At 55.8% G+C, this 16,784-nt stretch overlaps 1 protein-coding gene across 1 annotated transcript in view; it reads left to right on the forward strand.

The window, feature by feature from the left end:
* PTPRS (protein tyrosine phosphatase receptor type S) overlaps window positions 1–16,784 on the forward strand; it is a 98,338-nt gene that overhangs the window by 47,360 nt on the left and 34,194 nt on the right. Inside the window, exons 5-6 of the mRNA XM_073887232.1 lie at window positions 2,227–2,415; window positions 8,454–8,576. Of these exons, the coding sequence (XP_073743333.1) occupies window positions 2,227–2,415; window positions 8,454–8,576 (312 nt within the window). The remainder of the gene's footprint in view (window positions 1–2,226; window positions 2,416–8,453; window positions 8,577–16,784) is intronic.

A 16,784-nucleotide genomic window follows, 5' to 3' on the forward strand; every position in this document is an offset into this window, starting at 1 on the left:
TCTGGACTTTGTATCGCGTCTCCTGGGTGGCCCAGCGTGTGGATAATGAGTCCCCGTTGACAGCTGGTTAGGTTGTTGCCAGCCTTTAGCTGCTCAGAGCCGCTCTGCATTCCTCTTCTAGGGCATGGCACGTGGGAACCGTAGCTGCAGAGCGGAGGGTCAGGGGTCTCTGGCAGGTGGCCCCAGGGCACCCCTCCTCGTAGGGTTTGTACCCCCCCGTGTTTCCTGCCTGTTCGCCTTCAGTTTCACCAGCCCCCACACATGATCAGTTTTGTTGTCACTTGGCCATCACGATCAGGGTGGGGACTACGTAGGTTTGCCAGGGCTGCTGTAACCAAGTCCCAGCATCTGGGCGGCTTAAACGACATATTCTCTCCCAGTCCTGGGGGCGGGAAGTCTGAGATTGGGGTATCGGCAGGGCCGGTTCCTCCAGGGGGCCTCTCTCCTGGACGTGCAGACGGCTGTCGTCTTCCCCTGTCCTCACGTGCTTGTCCCTCTGCGCGTCTGTGTCCTGGTCTCCCCTCCTTCAAGGACACCAGTCAGATTGGATTAGGACCCACCCCGGTGACCTCGTTTTAATTTAATCACCCCCTTGAAGACATGATGTTCACATTCTGAGATCCTGGGGGTTCGGGCTTCAATATGAACTGGGGGTGGGTGGAGTGGGGCTCCTTTCGGCCTGTAATGGGTGAGCGGCTGTTTAAATTCGTACTGAGGAGCCCGGTCCCTGGCCCTGGGGAATCCTTTGTCCGTTGCGGAGGACAGGCCAGACTGGAGCTAGGGGTGTTCGGGGTCAGAGCAGAAGGCATCTGGAGTCCAGTTGCTGGAGAGGGAGAGTGGAGGTTGGGGAACAGGTGGTACCCTTTGGGAGGCCCTTGAGGTGCCTCCCTTCCCTGGCGTGACGCCAGCTCAATTAGGCCCCAGAGCCCGGTAAGGTTCTCAGACAGGCAAGTGAAGGCCACCTGCCAGTTACCTGGCCCGCCTCATCGCCTCCGCCCACGACCACGTTCCTGCCGGGCACTGGACATCAGGGGCTGAGGGCCTCCAGGGAGAGAGGCGTTTTCTCCTCCCGGTGGCTCTCCCACCCCCTTGACCGCGGACGGAAGCTAGACCTTGGCCAGTGAATGGGGACACTGAGGCCTGGAGGCATGGTGACTCTCGTGGGTTAACAGCAACTGGAACTGAGCTTTTCAAACATTTATTGAGCACCTACTGTGTGCCATGCCCTGCGTCAGGCAGTGGGGACGTGGGGGCAACAGAGGTACATCATGATAAAGTTGAACACTCAGATAGTTGGACTCTCAGACTGGAGTCCAGGAGGATGTGTGGCTCGGGTGTGTGAGCCAGCCTGAGGGGACGTGGATACGTAGACAGGCCAAGGGGCACGCAGGAGGGAGCTTGAGGTCTCTGAGGAACAAGGAGGTCTGTGTGGCTGGACAGAGAGGGTGAGGGTGGCTCGAAATGGGGCTGCCGAGGCTGGCGGGGCAGCGTGGGTGAGGATCCGGGGTCCCCCCAGAGGATGGTGAGGACCACAGTGGAAGAGTGTGCAGCACGGGGGGTAGTGGGTTTCAGTTTACGTGTGTATGGGTTTATTATTTTTTAAAATGGGGGGAGAGGGAGAGAGAGAACCTCAAGCAGACTCCCTGCCGAGCGCAGAGCCCCATGAGGGGTTTGATCCCACGACCCTGAGATCATGACTTGAGCCAAAATCAAGAGGCAGACGCTTCACCGACTGAGCCACCCAGACGCCTGAGTTTACGTTTTTAAAGCTAGCTAGCTCCTGGATGTTCTAAAGGACCCCCAGCGTCTTTCCCCTTGGGCACTGCTGACACTGGGGCTGGGTCATTCTTTGGGGCGGGGGGAAGGGGGTGTCCTGGACATTATGGAGTGTTGAGCAACAAACATCCCTGGTCCCCACCCCAGGTGTGACTGTTAGAATCCCCCCCACCCAGACCTCTCCAGTTGTCCCCCAGGTGGCAGAGTGGCCCCGAGCGAGAAGCACCGGTCTGGCCCTATCCTTCTACCCTGCGCCCCCCCGCCCTACCCCCCCCCCCCCCCCCCCCCCCCCGCCGGCACTACGTCCTGTGGGAGTGATGCAAGCAGGAAGCAAGCCACAGAAGCTGCCCCGGGCAGGCAGGGGCTGGACCCGCCCCCTCCCCGCCCTTACAGCGTCATCCATGTGGCAACCAGGCCCCAGCCCTGTTCTTCCCCTGTCTCCACCCTCAGAGGACCAGCTGCCCCCCGGTTTCCCCAATATCGACATGGGCCCCCAGCTGAAGGTGGTGGAGCGGACACGGACAGCTACTATGCTCTGTGCTGCCAGCGGTAACCCCGACCCCGAGATCACCTGGTTCAAGGACTTCTTGCCTGTGGACCCCAGTGCCAGCAACGGTCGCATAAAGCAGCTGCGGTCAGGTGAGCACAGGTGGCCGGGAGGATGCGGGAACCACGGAGGACAGCAGAGGGAGGGCGGTGTCTCCAGGGCCCGAGCCCTGGGGACTAATGGGAGACAGAAAGGCAGAGGGGATGCGTAGCCATGGGGAGGGCGTTGGCGTGGGGAGAGTGTCTTCAGAGCTGAGCCAGCAGGGATATAATGGGGGCATGGATCGGCAGGGGTAGTGGGGAGCTATGGCCGATGGTAGGAGGGGAGTGTGTCCATGCCTGAGTGGGGTTATAATGGACCCCGATATGCACAGGGATGGGGAGCTAGAGAGATCACGGGGGCAGTGTCTCCAGTCCCCAAGCAGCACCATCCTAATGAGGCATAGATGTTGCAAGTGATGGGAGAGCCACAGAGGTGGGGGGTATCAGCAGGGCCCCAGCAGTGGGGACACAGTGCGGTTCAGACAGGCAGAGGTGAGGGGGGCCACGGAGAGTGGTGAGGATGGCCATCTTCAGTGCCTAACCACTGGGTGTGTAATGGGGCACAGACAGTCAAGGTAATGGGGAGGCATGGAAGGTGGCGGAGGGAGAGCGTCTTCTCTGCTGAAGCCATAGACCTGTCCAGTGAGGATATAATGGGGTCCAGACAGGCCAGAGTAGAGGGGAGATGTCTAAGGCAAAGGCAAGAGAGTATTTCCAGTGCTGATGCAGTGAGCGTTTACAGAGGAGGTAGGAGGCCCTAAACAGGTAAGGTAATGGGGAGCCGTAGAGAGCTGCAGGGAGAGAGTGTCTCCAAGACCGAAGCACTACGGACGTGGACGGGGCACACAGATAGGCAGTCCAGCTTGTTTGGACAGGCCCTGGCCGGGCCAGAGCACAAGGCCTTGGCCACCTTGGGATGGGTGGTTCCACGGTTGTGTCTCGGCATAACACCCACGTGCCCTATCTGTGAGTCTGTCTGTCTTGGGGGGCTGTGTGTGTTGTGTCAGTTGTCCCACTGCTTCATGACAAGTCCACACGTGCATGTCTGGGCTCCCTGTGCCGACCTGACCTGCTTCCCGCGTGAGGTCCAACGCAGGCCGTGCTGCCTGCACGTGGGTTTGCCTTCTCCCTCCCAGAGCAGAGCTTGTCCACGTGCATCTTGGCTGCACGCGCACCCACGTTACTGTCCTTCCCGGGTGCGTGCACGCGTCTGAGGCCACGCCCACAGTCCCCATGTGTGCAGACATGTGGTAGGGATGTGCCCGCATGCACCTCCCGCGTGTTCTCCTCCACTGTGATTACACATGTTGGGGCACACCACTTTGCTTTCTCTCCCCCCTTCCTCTGAGGACCCCCCGCCCCCCGCCCCGGAGCCAGCCCTGCCTGAAGGCTTCCCAGTTGTTCTTAATGCCCCCACTCACTGTCCGGTCCCATTCTCTGAGGGGTCTGTCTGCCCATTCTCTGCTTTCCGCTTCTCCCCGGCGCAGACCCAAGCTCTGAGAAGGGACAGACGTTAAGCCCAGAGTTTCTTTCTTCCCTGGAGAGACCTGGACCTTGCCCTGGGGCGGGGGGCGGGGGGTGGGTAGTAGACAGCCTTCCCCCTTCTGTCCTGTCTGAGGATACTTGCAGCTTCGGGGGTTCAGCCGGGGGATGATGGCAGCCTGAGGGTCCAGTTCCTTCCCTGCTGGCTTCTGCCCTCACGGGCCCCGATGGGGCTGATGAAGAGCACGGAGCCCGGGGCCCAGCTGCCTGGGCCCATGTCCGCTGTGTCCTAGGGCAGGTCTTTTCCTCTGGGTCTCAGGACCATATCATGCACCTCCTCCTTGGCACTGGTGCGAGAGGCTCGTGACGGAATGCCTGGCACAGACTAGGTGCTCGGCACGCGTGTGAGCTGCTTTATTGGTCATAATCTGATTACTCTTCCGACCTCCCCTCCCTGCCCCGCCCCAGTGAGGATGCAGGCCTTTGCATAACACCCATTAATGATCCTGTTCTCTTTTCTTGTCCCTCTGTTGTAAACGTTCAGAAACCTTTGGTAAGTCTCATTTGTTCACCACGTCAACAACTAACGTCCCCTCTTCGTTCCCCTTCCCGCCCCGCCCCCTCCCCGCAGACTAACAGCCACTGTGACAGTAACGGTGACCCACTCCACGTGGCATGTTTACTAACGACGCCCCCTCCCCCACCAGCCACCCAGCCCTCCCCTGTCAGGCACCAGGGGGCTGCAGAGAGAGGAGCCCAAAAGGAAAAGAGGAAAAAAACACAAGGCCACAAGGGGGCTGGTCAGACCCCAGAATGGGGGCTAAGGGGAAATTAGGGGAATCCTAGAGCTAGTGGAGTTTTGCACCTAACAGTCCCCCAGCCTTGACATTGCTGGAAGATGAGGAACTTGCAGAAATTCGGGAGCTGGGTCTGAGAGGGAGAGAGGACTTTTCCAGCTGGGCTGGCACTGGGCACTTCCCTCTTTTACCAACATCCAGCCTAAATGCCCTGAAACCAACTGCAGGGCTAATTCTTACTAGAGTGAGGATGACTGATGTTGGCCCGTGAAAGTTCCTTCTCCTCTTGCTCAGGTTAAGCAGTAGAACCACCTTTAATACCCAAGAGACATATTTTCTCCTCTCAATATAGTGGCCTTGGGCTGTTTGGCCATCTTGGGAGGTCCCATTCTTTGGCCTCTGGATCCCCACCGACCTAGGTTCTGGTCGTCATTTCCACCTTCAGTGAATTCCCATTTCGTCCCGAGTAAAGAGGAGAAGGGGGGCCTTGTCGGTTTGAGGATTTTGTAAGAGGTAATACAGAGGTCTGGGAGGCTGGAGAGCTGGGTTCAGAGCCCACCCCTGCCTCTGACTCATGGTGTGACAATTTGCTGGCCCCTCCGGGCACTCGTTTGCCCATCGGTTTTGCCTTCACTGTGCGGAAGGAGCTGTGTTCTGGCCTCAGGGTTTCCGGGCTCCACTTGTTCTTGGTGGGGTTATCGGCTGTCCGTCAGCAGAGAGAGAGGGGGCTGGATCTCTCCCGGGAAGATGAGCTGGGGGTATCAATCTCCAAGCCAGGACCGCTTTCTTGGTGAGTCCTGAGTTGTCCCCTGCCCCCAGCGCCCAGGTCAACGTGCAGATCGCTCTTTCCTCTTTTCCTTTTGGAGGCTAAGGAGGCGGGAGGGCCCTCCCTCCGCCCTCGCTCCCCCTTGCTGCTCTCCCCTGTCCCCCTTACTTGGCCTGTCTGTAACGCCTTCCCTTTGCTTTATTAATGTCCAGCCCTGGGGCACTAACCCCTCTCCCCCGTCTCTAACAAGACTCCCAAGACCCTCCTCGCTCCCTGTCTCTTCCAAGAAGGAAAGAAGAACAGGAGGTCCATGACCTCCCTCCCTCAGCCCAAAAGGAAGGCAGCCAACAGGGCCAGGCCAGGCCATAGACCTCCCTGGGCCATAGGGACACCCCTAAGAACAGTCTAGAGGGGCTTCTGGACTCAGTCCCTCCTTCCCCAGGAGACTGTCGCCTCCTGTGGGAAGCCTTCCTGACTGACAAGCCCTCAGACCCTGCAGGGTCCCTAGGCTCAGGGCTGGCTCAGTCCCCCACCCCCTGGGGGCAGAGTGGACAGGCCTGGCTTGTGGCCCAGCCTGGCCTCCCTGGGGCCCCCCCGGCCCCCCAGGACTGCCTTCTGAAATTCACCTGACTCTCTCTGCTTCCCTTACAGAAAGCACTCCGATCCGAGGTAAGAGGCTCTTTCCTCACCCACCCGCCCACTCACGCTCTCTCTCGCTGCCCACCCAGCCCCCCAGGCTCCATGGGGGGCTACACCCAGGCCCCTTCCACATATTTCCCCCTTGCCACCCTGCCCGGTGTCTGTCCAGTCTCTGTGTCTATGTCACTGTGCGTGGCTGGGGGGGCCGAGTGTGGCCATGGCTGCCCCTCAGGCCATCTGGCCTCAGGAAGGCGCAGTGCCTCCCGTGTCCCCCCGGAGCTCTGGGAAGCAGATTCTGATCGCTGCTCTGCACACAGGTCTTGTGTTTCTCCAGCCTCAGTCTTCCCGTCCTTTTGATGTGAGGGTCCTGCCCGAGGGAGCAGAGAGACAGGCGGTCTCAAAGGCCAACTCCCCTAGTGCTGACCGGAGTACACTAGAATAGGCCTGAGTGGGAACCCTAGGGAAGAGTCGATGTCCTAGGGATGCTGTGTGACCTAGAGCAGGCTCCCTGCCCTCTCTGGGCCTCCATAGTAATGCCTGCCTGCCTGCTATTCAGAGCCTTGAGGTTGGGGGAAAGTAGGAAGTGTGGGATATGGGGGAAGAACCTGGCTTCTGTAGCCCCCAAAGAAGCTAATCTGGGGTCCTAATTTGTGGGTCCATGTCATTTCCGTGGGACAGCCATGAACAGCTGGGTAGAGGGGACTTCTTGGGAGCTTGGACTGGATTTTTGGACTCCTGGTGCCAGGAATTCTAATACCTGTGATTCAAACACACTTGGAGATGTTCACTCATCTTTCATTCACTCATGGTCAACAAGCATGTGGCTTCAGGCCTGTGATTCAGACATACTTAGAGATGTTCGCTCAGTTTTATTTAGTTATGAAAACGAAAACTTTGATCCAGGCCTTTGATTTCAAACATACTTGTGGAAACATTTGCCTCATTTTTATTTACTCACGGGTGTTCAAGTAGTTTTTGAGGTCTGTGATTTTAAATATACTTAAAGATGTTCACTCAGCTCCATTTACTTGTGAAAATGAGGATTTGTTCCAGACCTGTGGTTTCGGATATCCTTGGGGAGATGTTAGCCTCCTTCTCATTTACTCATGGGCACTGCGGTGTTTGATCAAGGCCCGTGCTTTCATATATTCTTGAGAAGGTTCATTCATTTTTATATGTTCGTGGGAAGTAACATATTTGATCTGGGCTTGTGATTTCAAACATAGGGAGGGGAAACCAGCCCTATTTTCATATGCTCATACGCATTAAGACCTTTGATTTGGGCCTGTGATTTTAAGGATACTTGAGGAAATTGGCCTCTTCTTTAAACTTTTATTCACTCATGACCAACAGATTCTTTGATCCTGGCTTGTTATTTTCCAAACACACTTGTGGCACTTCAACCTTCCATTTTATTTGTGGGTATTAGAGGTTTTCATTCAGATCTCTGATTTCAAACACTTGAAAAGTTTCCCCATTAACCCAAGAGTGCCATGGACCTGGGTCTAGGACCGTAATTGCAAACGCACTTGAGGAAGTTCATTAATGATTACTCATCAGCACCAGGATCCTGAATCCAGGCCTGTGGTTTTAAAACAGGTGGGTGAATTCAGACTTGCGTAGATGACATTAGGGGCACCCATGGGGGAAATTCAAGCTCCTCTTCAATTAATCTCAGGTACAGGGGGCTTTTAATCCAAGTTTTTTTATTTCAAACATACTTGATGTATATATATCAATCTCAACATCCTTTACCTTAGCTAATGTGAGAGGTGTCCCAGTCCTAAGATTTCAGTTGGTCTTAAAGAAAGACAGACTTGTCTCTGTTTATGGGCACTGCAGGCTTTGAGACCTGTCATTTCAAACACGCACGAGGAACCCAGACCCGTGTTCATTTACACATGGGCACTGGTTGAAACCAGCAGGGCAACCACCAGCTTCCCGAACTTGCACATTCCTTGTGGCCGCCCCTGAGGCCCCAGGGTCTCGCAGATGACTGCTGTGGGTTATGAATGCCCATTGCCTAGAGAGCATCACTCGGTGTTTTTGCAAACACCCCTCTGGCACATACCTCTCTGGCTCTGTAGTTAAACCTGGCGGTCATTTCTGAAGCACCAGCCAGACATCCACTGGATTTCCCAGTGAGAATGGAGGACTTTTGCAGAGGAAATGCAGTGTGTTTAGGCTGGTTTGGGGCTAGACTTGGATTAGGGCGGGGGGAGACGAGCCAGGGAGTCCCCCCCACCCCAGCCCAGCCAGGGTTTCTAGACTAACTCCTCTCTTTTGTCTGCCTCTCTCTGGCCCAGACAGGACAAGAGGCAGGCGGAACGGGGCTCTGGGACAGCCCACCCAGCCCAGGCCCAGACCCTCCCTGACTGGCCAGGCTTTCTCCCCTCTCCCCGCAGGGGCCCTGCAGATCGAGAGCAGCGAGGAGACGGACCAAGGCAAATATGAGTGCGTGGCTACCAACAGCGCTGGCGTGCGCTATTCCTCACCCGCCAACCTCTACGTGCGAGGTAGGGAACGCCGTATCCAGGTCGAAGGCAGGGACCCGTCCTATCTTGTTCCCCCTTCCTCCTTGGGCTCACAGCCTCTGGGCTCCCCTGTTCCCTGCAGACCCGAGCAGGAGGGCCCCCCCACCCCCCTGCTCACAGCAGGACCTTGGGTGAGGCGGCATCCTTCTCTGGACCTCAGTTTCTTTACCTCTAAGATGGGGGCTGCTTACACCCTCCACCCCCATGCCTGTGACAGACACCCCATGGGCTGCAGGACTTGGTGGGGGAGGCAGGAGGGAACGGGGCAGGGCCAATGGGGTCAGTCTTGGGCCCACAGGGCTGGGGGAGCCTGCAGGCCTCTGCCCCGCCCTGCCCGCCCACCCGCCCACCCGAGTCGGCTTCTGTGGTGTGTCGTGCCGTGCCCCCCACCCTTGCTGTGTGCTTGCTTTGCTTCTCCAGACTCCGTGGCCTCTCGTAGCTCCCTGCTTCACCCACCCCCAGCACCCTCAATCTGAGAGCTGGGGAGGGGTCTTTGAGGCCGCCCCCCGCCGGCCCCTGCACCTTCGGCTGTCCCAGAGCCTGGTGCTCTTTGTCTCCTAGTCGCCCTCAGGAAAGGACGCGTGTTGGCCCAAGCGAGGCCGGGGCCACAGCAGGCACGCAGGCCTGGGGCTTGGCACCCCGTCGGGCCGCGGCAGGCACGGCACGCCAGCGAGGCTTGTCGCTCCGCGTCATGCCCGGAAGCCCGGGTCCTTGCCCCAGGGCCCCCCCACCCCCACCCCCCAAGGTGGCCCTGGGGAGCGTCTACACAGACTTCCTTCTCGGTCCCTTGATGTCCCCTCAGAGGCGCCGGGGGGCTCCCTTGTCCCCAGAGGCCAGGGTTGACCCCTCTTATCCCTGTGTTGGTTCTCTTCAGTTCTTCCAGAAATTTTAATCTGCCTCCTCCTCCTCCATTTGCTCTCCTCCCTCTCCCGCCTCCCAGTGGCTGTGTCTGATCAGATTCGGGGTAGAAACAGCCTCTGCTGCCAGGAAACAGGGCCCCCTTCAAGCCCTAGGGCTGCCCTGATTGGCTCTGTGTACTTGACTGCACCCACACTTCCCCGGGCCTCAGTTTCCCCCACGCGAGGCACCAAGCCCCCGCTGTTCTCCAGCCGGGAGGCGGGGCAGTTCCTCCCTCCCCCACAGACCCTCCCCGCTTGGTCCCCACCAAGCACAGCCCCACCGGCCCCGAAGCAGCTCCTTGGTTCTGCACCTTGGGTTTGACATCCTGTCTCTGAGGAGGAGGCCGCGTGGAGGGAGGGAAGGGGGACGTGGGTGTGAGGGTGGGCAGGGGGCACACACCGATCCGCTGCCACGGCACCTCTGGTGAGTTATAGCGCGTCCAGCACTCCAGCTGACTGGTCTTCGTCTAATCTGCTTATTTCTCCGCAAACATCTGGGATGGGGGTTTGTAAGTCTGGCAGGGTTCAAGGAGAGAGCGCGGACAGCAGGCATGGGGTCGGGGGGAGGCCTCTAGCAAGGGTGCAACGAGGGAAGGGGACCCCCATGTCCTCAGCCCCCTGGAGTGGGGTCCCCAGCATGAGCCTCTGATCTTTTGGGGGTCCAGCCTCCCAATCTTTGCCTGGGTCTCAGACACTCCAGAAATGAATTAAAAAAAAAAAAAAAAAAAGAAACGTGGAAGACGAATGTAATATGTCAAGAAAAGAAAAAAGGCCATTGCTTTTCTTTTTTTTTTTTAATTTTAATTTTTTTTTTTTTGGTTTAAAGAAAAAAAAAACAACAAACTATTGCAGCTTTTAGCCTTGGGAAGTCCTCTTTTTACTCTCTGTATCTCCCCTATTTTTTCTCTTCTCCCCATGTCATTGTGTTCTGCATCAAACCCCCTTTACATCCCTCAGAGCTTCGAGAAGGTTGGTGTGTTTTTTTCTTTTTTACTTTCTTTACCCACATTTTTACATTCTGAAAGTGACACGCACACACACGACACGCACATGGACATGCACACGCGCACACTCAGACACACACACGGAAAATAAGAGCGAAAGAACTAATAAATAAATAAATGATGGAATACGAATAGTAAGCACAAAGCGAACAAAACAAAACAAAACAAAAAAACCGCCAAGTGAGAGCAAAAACCCAGAAAGACACGAAAATTTCAGCCGCGCCCAGCCCGGCCTAGGGCCGGCCGCACACATGCGATGCTTGCATTGTGGTCGCCTCTATGCATCCGTTGGTAATGTTGTTGCTAAGTTTTTTGCACTCCTCGTCGTCATGGTAACTTGGGCCTGATGCATGCCGGGAGAATGTAAAAATTTCTCTGCATGCCACTCTTGTCGGTTTGGTTTGGTGAATTCCCAGCGCCTTCTGTTGGAGTGTTTCTCGTCTCCTGTTCTGTTTTTCTCCTTTGGTTTCCTTCGTATTTCTTTCTTTCTTTTATTTAATTATTATTACTAATTATTTTGGTTTGGTTTTGTTTTGGGGGGGAAAAAACCGATCAGTTCGTTTTTTTTTCCCCCCTCTCATCCCCGTTCACCCTGGTCCCCTTCTACCCCAAAGCGTTTCGTCTTTGGTTCTGTCTCTTGTTTCCGTGCTATTTGCTTTCGGTTTCTTGGGCTGAGCTGTTCTGTGGTTGTTCTCCAAACGCATTGTGATTTAAAAGCCAGTGTTCCTGTCCCAGCTACCATCCAGGAGGGCGGTAGGGGTCCCACAGCTGGGATGCTGGGGCAGAAAGTGACCGCCCAGGCTCAAAGGCACAAGGGAGGTGACATAGACAGATGGTGGGGGGTGTGGGGGAGAGCAGCCCCATTTGCCTGGCCTCGCCAGCCAGGCCCCTTTTCCCCAGAGGTGGTGCCTCAGCCCCACAGCACAGCCATGTTGGAGGGGGGCGTAAGCAGGCATGTTCCTGTCTTTCTGCCTCAGCATGAGACCACCTCCCACTCTCCCAAACGACCCAGAAAACAGGCATTTGAAGTGCAGCTAAACGGGCAACAACCAGCATTTCGAGTTCTTGTTCACTAGAGCAGCAGTCCAAATGGGGGAAGTGGCTACCTTACCTTGGATCAGCCTCCCGAAATGACGCATGCTTGGCACATAGGCAGCGCTCAAGATGGCAGCTGGTGTGATGACTTTGGCATCCTGGCTGGGTACAAATACAAAACTCCCTGTCAGAAAACATAGCATGACCGACTTTGGAAGAAATACGCAGGCAGTTTAGCCCGCCCTACAGTGCTATGCCTCCGCCTCCCAGGCGATGTTGGCTGTTCCCTCCACCCCCTCACCTGCTCTGGGCCCAGTCACAGGTATCTTGTCCAGCAACACAGCATGGTCACTTTCTGAGTACCTAAGCATCAGAACTGTGGAATTCTGGAGAAAACCCAGGGGAACTTTGGACATAGCCTCTCCCCCCTCTCTCTCTGCCTCCCCAGCTCTCCCACTGCCTGCCTCTCTCTCTCTCTCTCCCCCCCTCTCTCCCTCTCTCCCTCTCTCTGTCTCTGTCTCTCTCTGTCTCCACCCTCCCCCCCACCAAAGTGTCTCTCTCACTCCTGCAAACCTTCAGAGATTCAGAGATGCACGCTCCCATCTTCTCCCTCCCTGAAGGAAGTCAAGCCCTTGAGAATACTACTCCAACCCCAAATAAAAAAATTCATTTAGGTTTCTAGCCCCTGGACCCTCGGCTGACTATCCAACATAGGTGGGAGTTGAGAGAAGAGGCCAGCTTGTTGGGGCCACCGTTTTTACCCTCTTTTCCCTCAACTCCCTTCCCTAATTTCCCAGTTATTGGGAAGTCCGGGGCCAAGTTGGCAAGAGGACTTTAGATGCAGTAAGAGGAGATTGCTTTCTCCTGTCTCCTTTTTAGCCCAGGGTGAGAGCTGCCAGGCCGACCTGCAGAGGAGCTCCAGAAAGTAGAGGAGAGGTTCTCCCAGCCCCTCCACCAAAGCTGGGTCCCAGTGAATTAGAGCTGAGAAGTGGCTCAAGGTCTTGGACTCCGGCCCACCTGGATTCAAACCCTGCCACTGCCCCTCTCTGGCTGTGTGACCTTGGGCTAGTCACCTGATCCCTTGGGGTCCCATTTCCTCATCTGCACAAGAAGGGTCATCCCTGCTCAAGCTCACAGGGGAGTTGGGAGGATTCCATTGAGCTAATTACTGCTCAAGTGCCCTGTGTTAGTGCCCGGCATAGAAGAGATCACCTAGTGGGATTGTTGTAGAGTGGGGAAGGAAAGAGTTCAAGCGAACACTTCCCTTCTTTGGGGACCTCATCTGGCCCATTATGTACTTCGCAGATCCACCGTTGGAAAAAGATGGCTATGGCAAACTGCTTTGAAAAGAACTGTAGGGCAGAAGTGAACTCACGTGCTCAGATCTCGTTTTTCGCTGGTGCTTTTTCTGAACCCATCCCATGATTTCATTTTCTCCTGGTTCCGACCCAATTCCTGTGAGATCAGTGGCCGCCCTAGAGCCACATCTTTCATCTTTCCTCCTGTCACTCTGCCAGGGAGTTTGGTGGCCACGGAGTCCGAACAGGCAAAAAAAACACAAAAAAACAAAAAACAACGGGCCCAGCTTGGGCGCTGAGCTACCCTTGCAGAACAGCCCCAGTCCACCAGAAGAGGGGACCACCTGGCACGTTCCACCCTGAAAGCTACAAGCATTTACATTGTTGCTAGGGCAGGCTGCCAGGAGTCCCTACCCCCAGCTGGACTCCTTTAATTCCCCAACACCAGCTTCTGCTGCCCCTGGGAGGTTCAGGGGACGGGATATTCAGACGGGGCCCTTCTCCTCTTGAAACGGATCTCTCTGAGATGCAAAGGGCCAACGTCCAAACTGAGCCCACTTTTTAATACATCTGGCATTCCCAGTCCCAGAACTCCCCTGGGGAAGATGCAGCTCCGGCTTTTGACAAGGTGGGAAGGTGATCAGATTACATTCTCCCTGGCTGTTAATTTTCTTGTTTGTCTCTTTAACATTGTAAGGCTTTCCGGTCTCGCTTTGGTGGCTAAAGGTGGCGCCTTCACCACTTGACATTTGACAAAGCGTCATCAACCCATGGTGCGCGGGACCCAGTTAAATGGTGCACCACCCGCCTGATGGTGTGAGGGCTTGCGGGGAGAACTTGGAGTGAGCTGGAGGCATGGGGAAGAGCGGTCCACCTTCCAGGGACTCAGGATACCTTTAGGGTTTGGGAGGAGGTCAGATGGGGCTGGGATACTTCAGTGACAGGTCTCGAATCTTGAGCTCAGGAACAGGACTCGATGCCCGATGCCAGTGGTGGGTCTATATTGCCCCGATTTCTGGGTGCTCCCCAGAACTCTCTGTGTCCTGTCCCCAGGCTTTTGCAGATCAAACCATGGCGTGGGATTTTTATGGGACAGATGGTTTTTTAAAATTAAAACCTCTGGCACCAAGCCATGTCAAATTGGTGGGTCTGACTTCTAGGTGTTTTCCTTACTTCCACCCCCAGCCCCAAACAGGATTAGATACAAATATTGGGCCTGGAATCCACCCCCCCCAACCTCCTGTATCTCCAGAAAGATTTGCACTGGGGTGTGTTGGTGAGCCCCCCCAGTTCCTGCTGATCACGCCTGGCCGTGCCTCTCCCTGCCCTGCCCCCAAGGCCCCTGACATGACCCTGACAAGGACCCAGCCCTTCTCATCCCACCCTCATCCCAAGGGGAGAGGGGGCTCCAGGGTGGGGCGGCAGGGAGGGGGCATTCTGCAGGAACACTGAGCTCTAGAACCTCTCGCCTGCTGCCTGCCTCACACCCTTTGCATTGCTGTTTCCTCTGTTCTGGGGCTGGGCGGGGGGGAAGTGAGGGGAATATTAGATTACACCTTGTCATTTGGAAAGCCCCACGTCTCTGGCGGCCACAGCGGGGGGGGGGGGGGGGTGTGGCAAGGAAGTTATTCGATTGGCAAGATGTCATCCCATTTTCTGCTAGAACCAAAAAAAACAAAAGGGGGGGCAAGAGAGAGGGTACCAAAAAAGGCAAATAAAATCAGTATCGATAGTGCAGCAGAACATCCAGCTAAAAATGCTAACAACTTGCCAAGGCCGCTGGTTGGCCGGTGGGCCGGGCTTCAGCCAGGTCCCTCCAGGCCATGCACGCTCTCTCGATGGCAGAGGGAGCCGTCGGTGGGAGGGAGGAGGCAGGATGGTAGAAAGGGGGCAGGAACCGGAAGATGCCCAAGGCAGGCCACGGGGCAGTACCACCCCTCCCTGGGCCACTGGCTGGGGTTCAACAGAGGGGCTGAGAACCAGGCCTTGGACTCAGGCTCGGACCGCCCCCTCCCTTCCCTGGACAGGTGTAATCTAAGCTTCAGTGGGCCCGTGGGGGCTGCAGAACTTATTGGCATCTCTCCCCCCCCTCCTCTCCCCACCCGCATCCTCATTTTGGAGTCTGGAGGAGCACCCAGCAGCTCCTCTTACCCCAAAATGCCAGGCAGAGCTCCCCCCTCCCTCCCTTGGAGCTGTGGCTTGCCGAATCGTTGAGATGTCTGACACTGTCGAGTTCCCTACCTAGTGCTTCAACCAGATCACCTCACTTTTGAGTTTTCCCTCAACCTTCCCCACCCTTTCTCCCCTGAACCCCTCCCCCTTTTGGTTTTTGAGTTTCTGCCTCTTCCTGCCTGGGGGAGGGGTCGTCTCCCGGTTGCTTTGACGGTTTTTGAGTTGTTTTTCCATGTGAATCGGGGTTTGAAGCGACCCACCCCCCCCAACCCGCCACCCCCCACCGCCCACCCTCCTGACCCCCTCACCCATGCGGGTCCTCCCCGCTGGGACCCCCGGCTACTCGGTGACGAGAAGAGCTGGAAACGAGAGCCAGCTGGAGCGTGCTGAGGACCAAGGCTGGTGTGGTCCCCTTATAACCTGCCTGGACCCTCCATTCAGGTCGGTAATTGGGGGCGGGGGTCCCGCGGGGCCACTCCGTCCTGTGGGCTCTGTGCCCACCTTACTTTCTAACCCGCACCTCAAGCTTGCAGCCAGGGGTGGAAAGATGTCGTGGGTGGGTGTCAGCACCAAACTGGGCAGAACACAGCGTCAGCCACCCGCCCTTGCTGGCTGGGAGGTTGCCCGGAGGCCTAATGAGACTCCGCAGGGGGTTCTGAGCCACCTAGTGCTGATGGGCATGATCCTCCCCAAACTTGTGGCAAACCAGCCCTCTTCCTACAGCACACCCTTAGAAGCAGATGAAGCGAATGAGAAAGCAGGTAGGCAAAGTTTCTCAGCTGTCGGCGTTTACAGCATATTGGCAGATCCATTTAACTGATGGCTGCTGGCCATGTTCAGGATTGTGAGCACTAAAATTACTGTTGTTGATAAATGCCCTTCCACATTTAACTGACTTATAATTAACAATCCTATACTGCAGGCTTTTTACGTATTCAAGATAGATGCTTGTCCCCGCCTCTGAAAAAGTTGGAGGTATCTTCCAGATCTCCCCAAGGAGAATTATTTTAAGTTCAGATGTGAATGGGCTCTCTGGGGCAAGATGTTGAGCCTTATTACACAGGGATAAATTTGGCTCATATTTAACCTTTCAGTCCTAAAGCTAGCACTTATTCCCTTTGATATTCCAATAATCCCTTTCTGTATAGGCATCTTCCTAATGGCTTCTGGACATTTGTTATAATGACTGCTGGATAGCATTCAACTGGTGGTCACTGATTATTATTCAGTTGATAGGTATATATAGGTGATGGGGTACTTTGGCCCTCTTTGTTGTCCCCAGAAGGTAAAGACACATGAGTTTGAAAGAGCCAGGTGCCAAGAAGAGACACTTGGCTGTAATTCTTGCTACTTGCCGTGGTGAGAGAAGACTCGCTTTACCCGAGAGGCAGGGACCAGGCAGTCCTGGCTTTGAGCTCTGGCCCCACCACTTCCTTGGTGTCTTCCAGCTAGCCCTATCACATCTCTGAGCCTCCGCTGCCTCATCCACAAAATGGGCAGTACAGATATTTGCCGCACCAAGTTGGAAGAGATAAAGGGACGTGGGGATTCTCCTGAAATTCTGTTTCCTTTTTAACTAATTCATCCCAAACTCCCTTAAGGTAGAGAATCTAGCTGATCTTCCCCCACCCCCCAACCCTGGGAGGCCAGAAGGAAACTTCACTGGCCCCATGCCCAGGCTGAGTACCTTCTGTGTGCTGGGTACTGCCTCAGTCAACCTAATGGCCTTCTGAACATGTCCCCAAATATCCCCATTTCACAGATGAAGAAATCGAGGCACCTGAGGGACCTTCC

This window comes from Callorhinus ursinus, unplaced genomic scaffold, assembly GCF_003265705.2.
Source record: "Callorhinus ursinus isolate GAN/ISIS: 27379988/994484 unplaced genomic scaffold, GSC_fseal_2.0 scaffold77, whole genome shotgun sequence".
Lineage (NCBI taxonomy): Eukaryota > Metazoa > Chordata > Mammalia > Carnivora > Otariidae > Callorhinus > Callorhinus ursinus.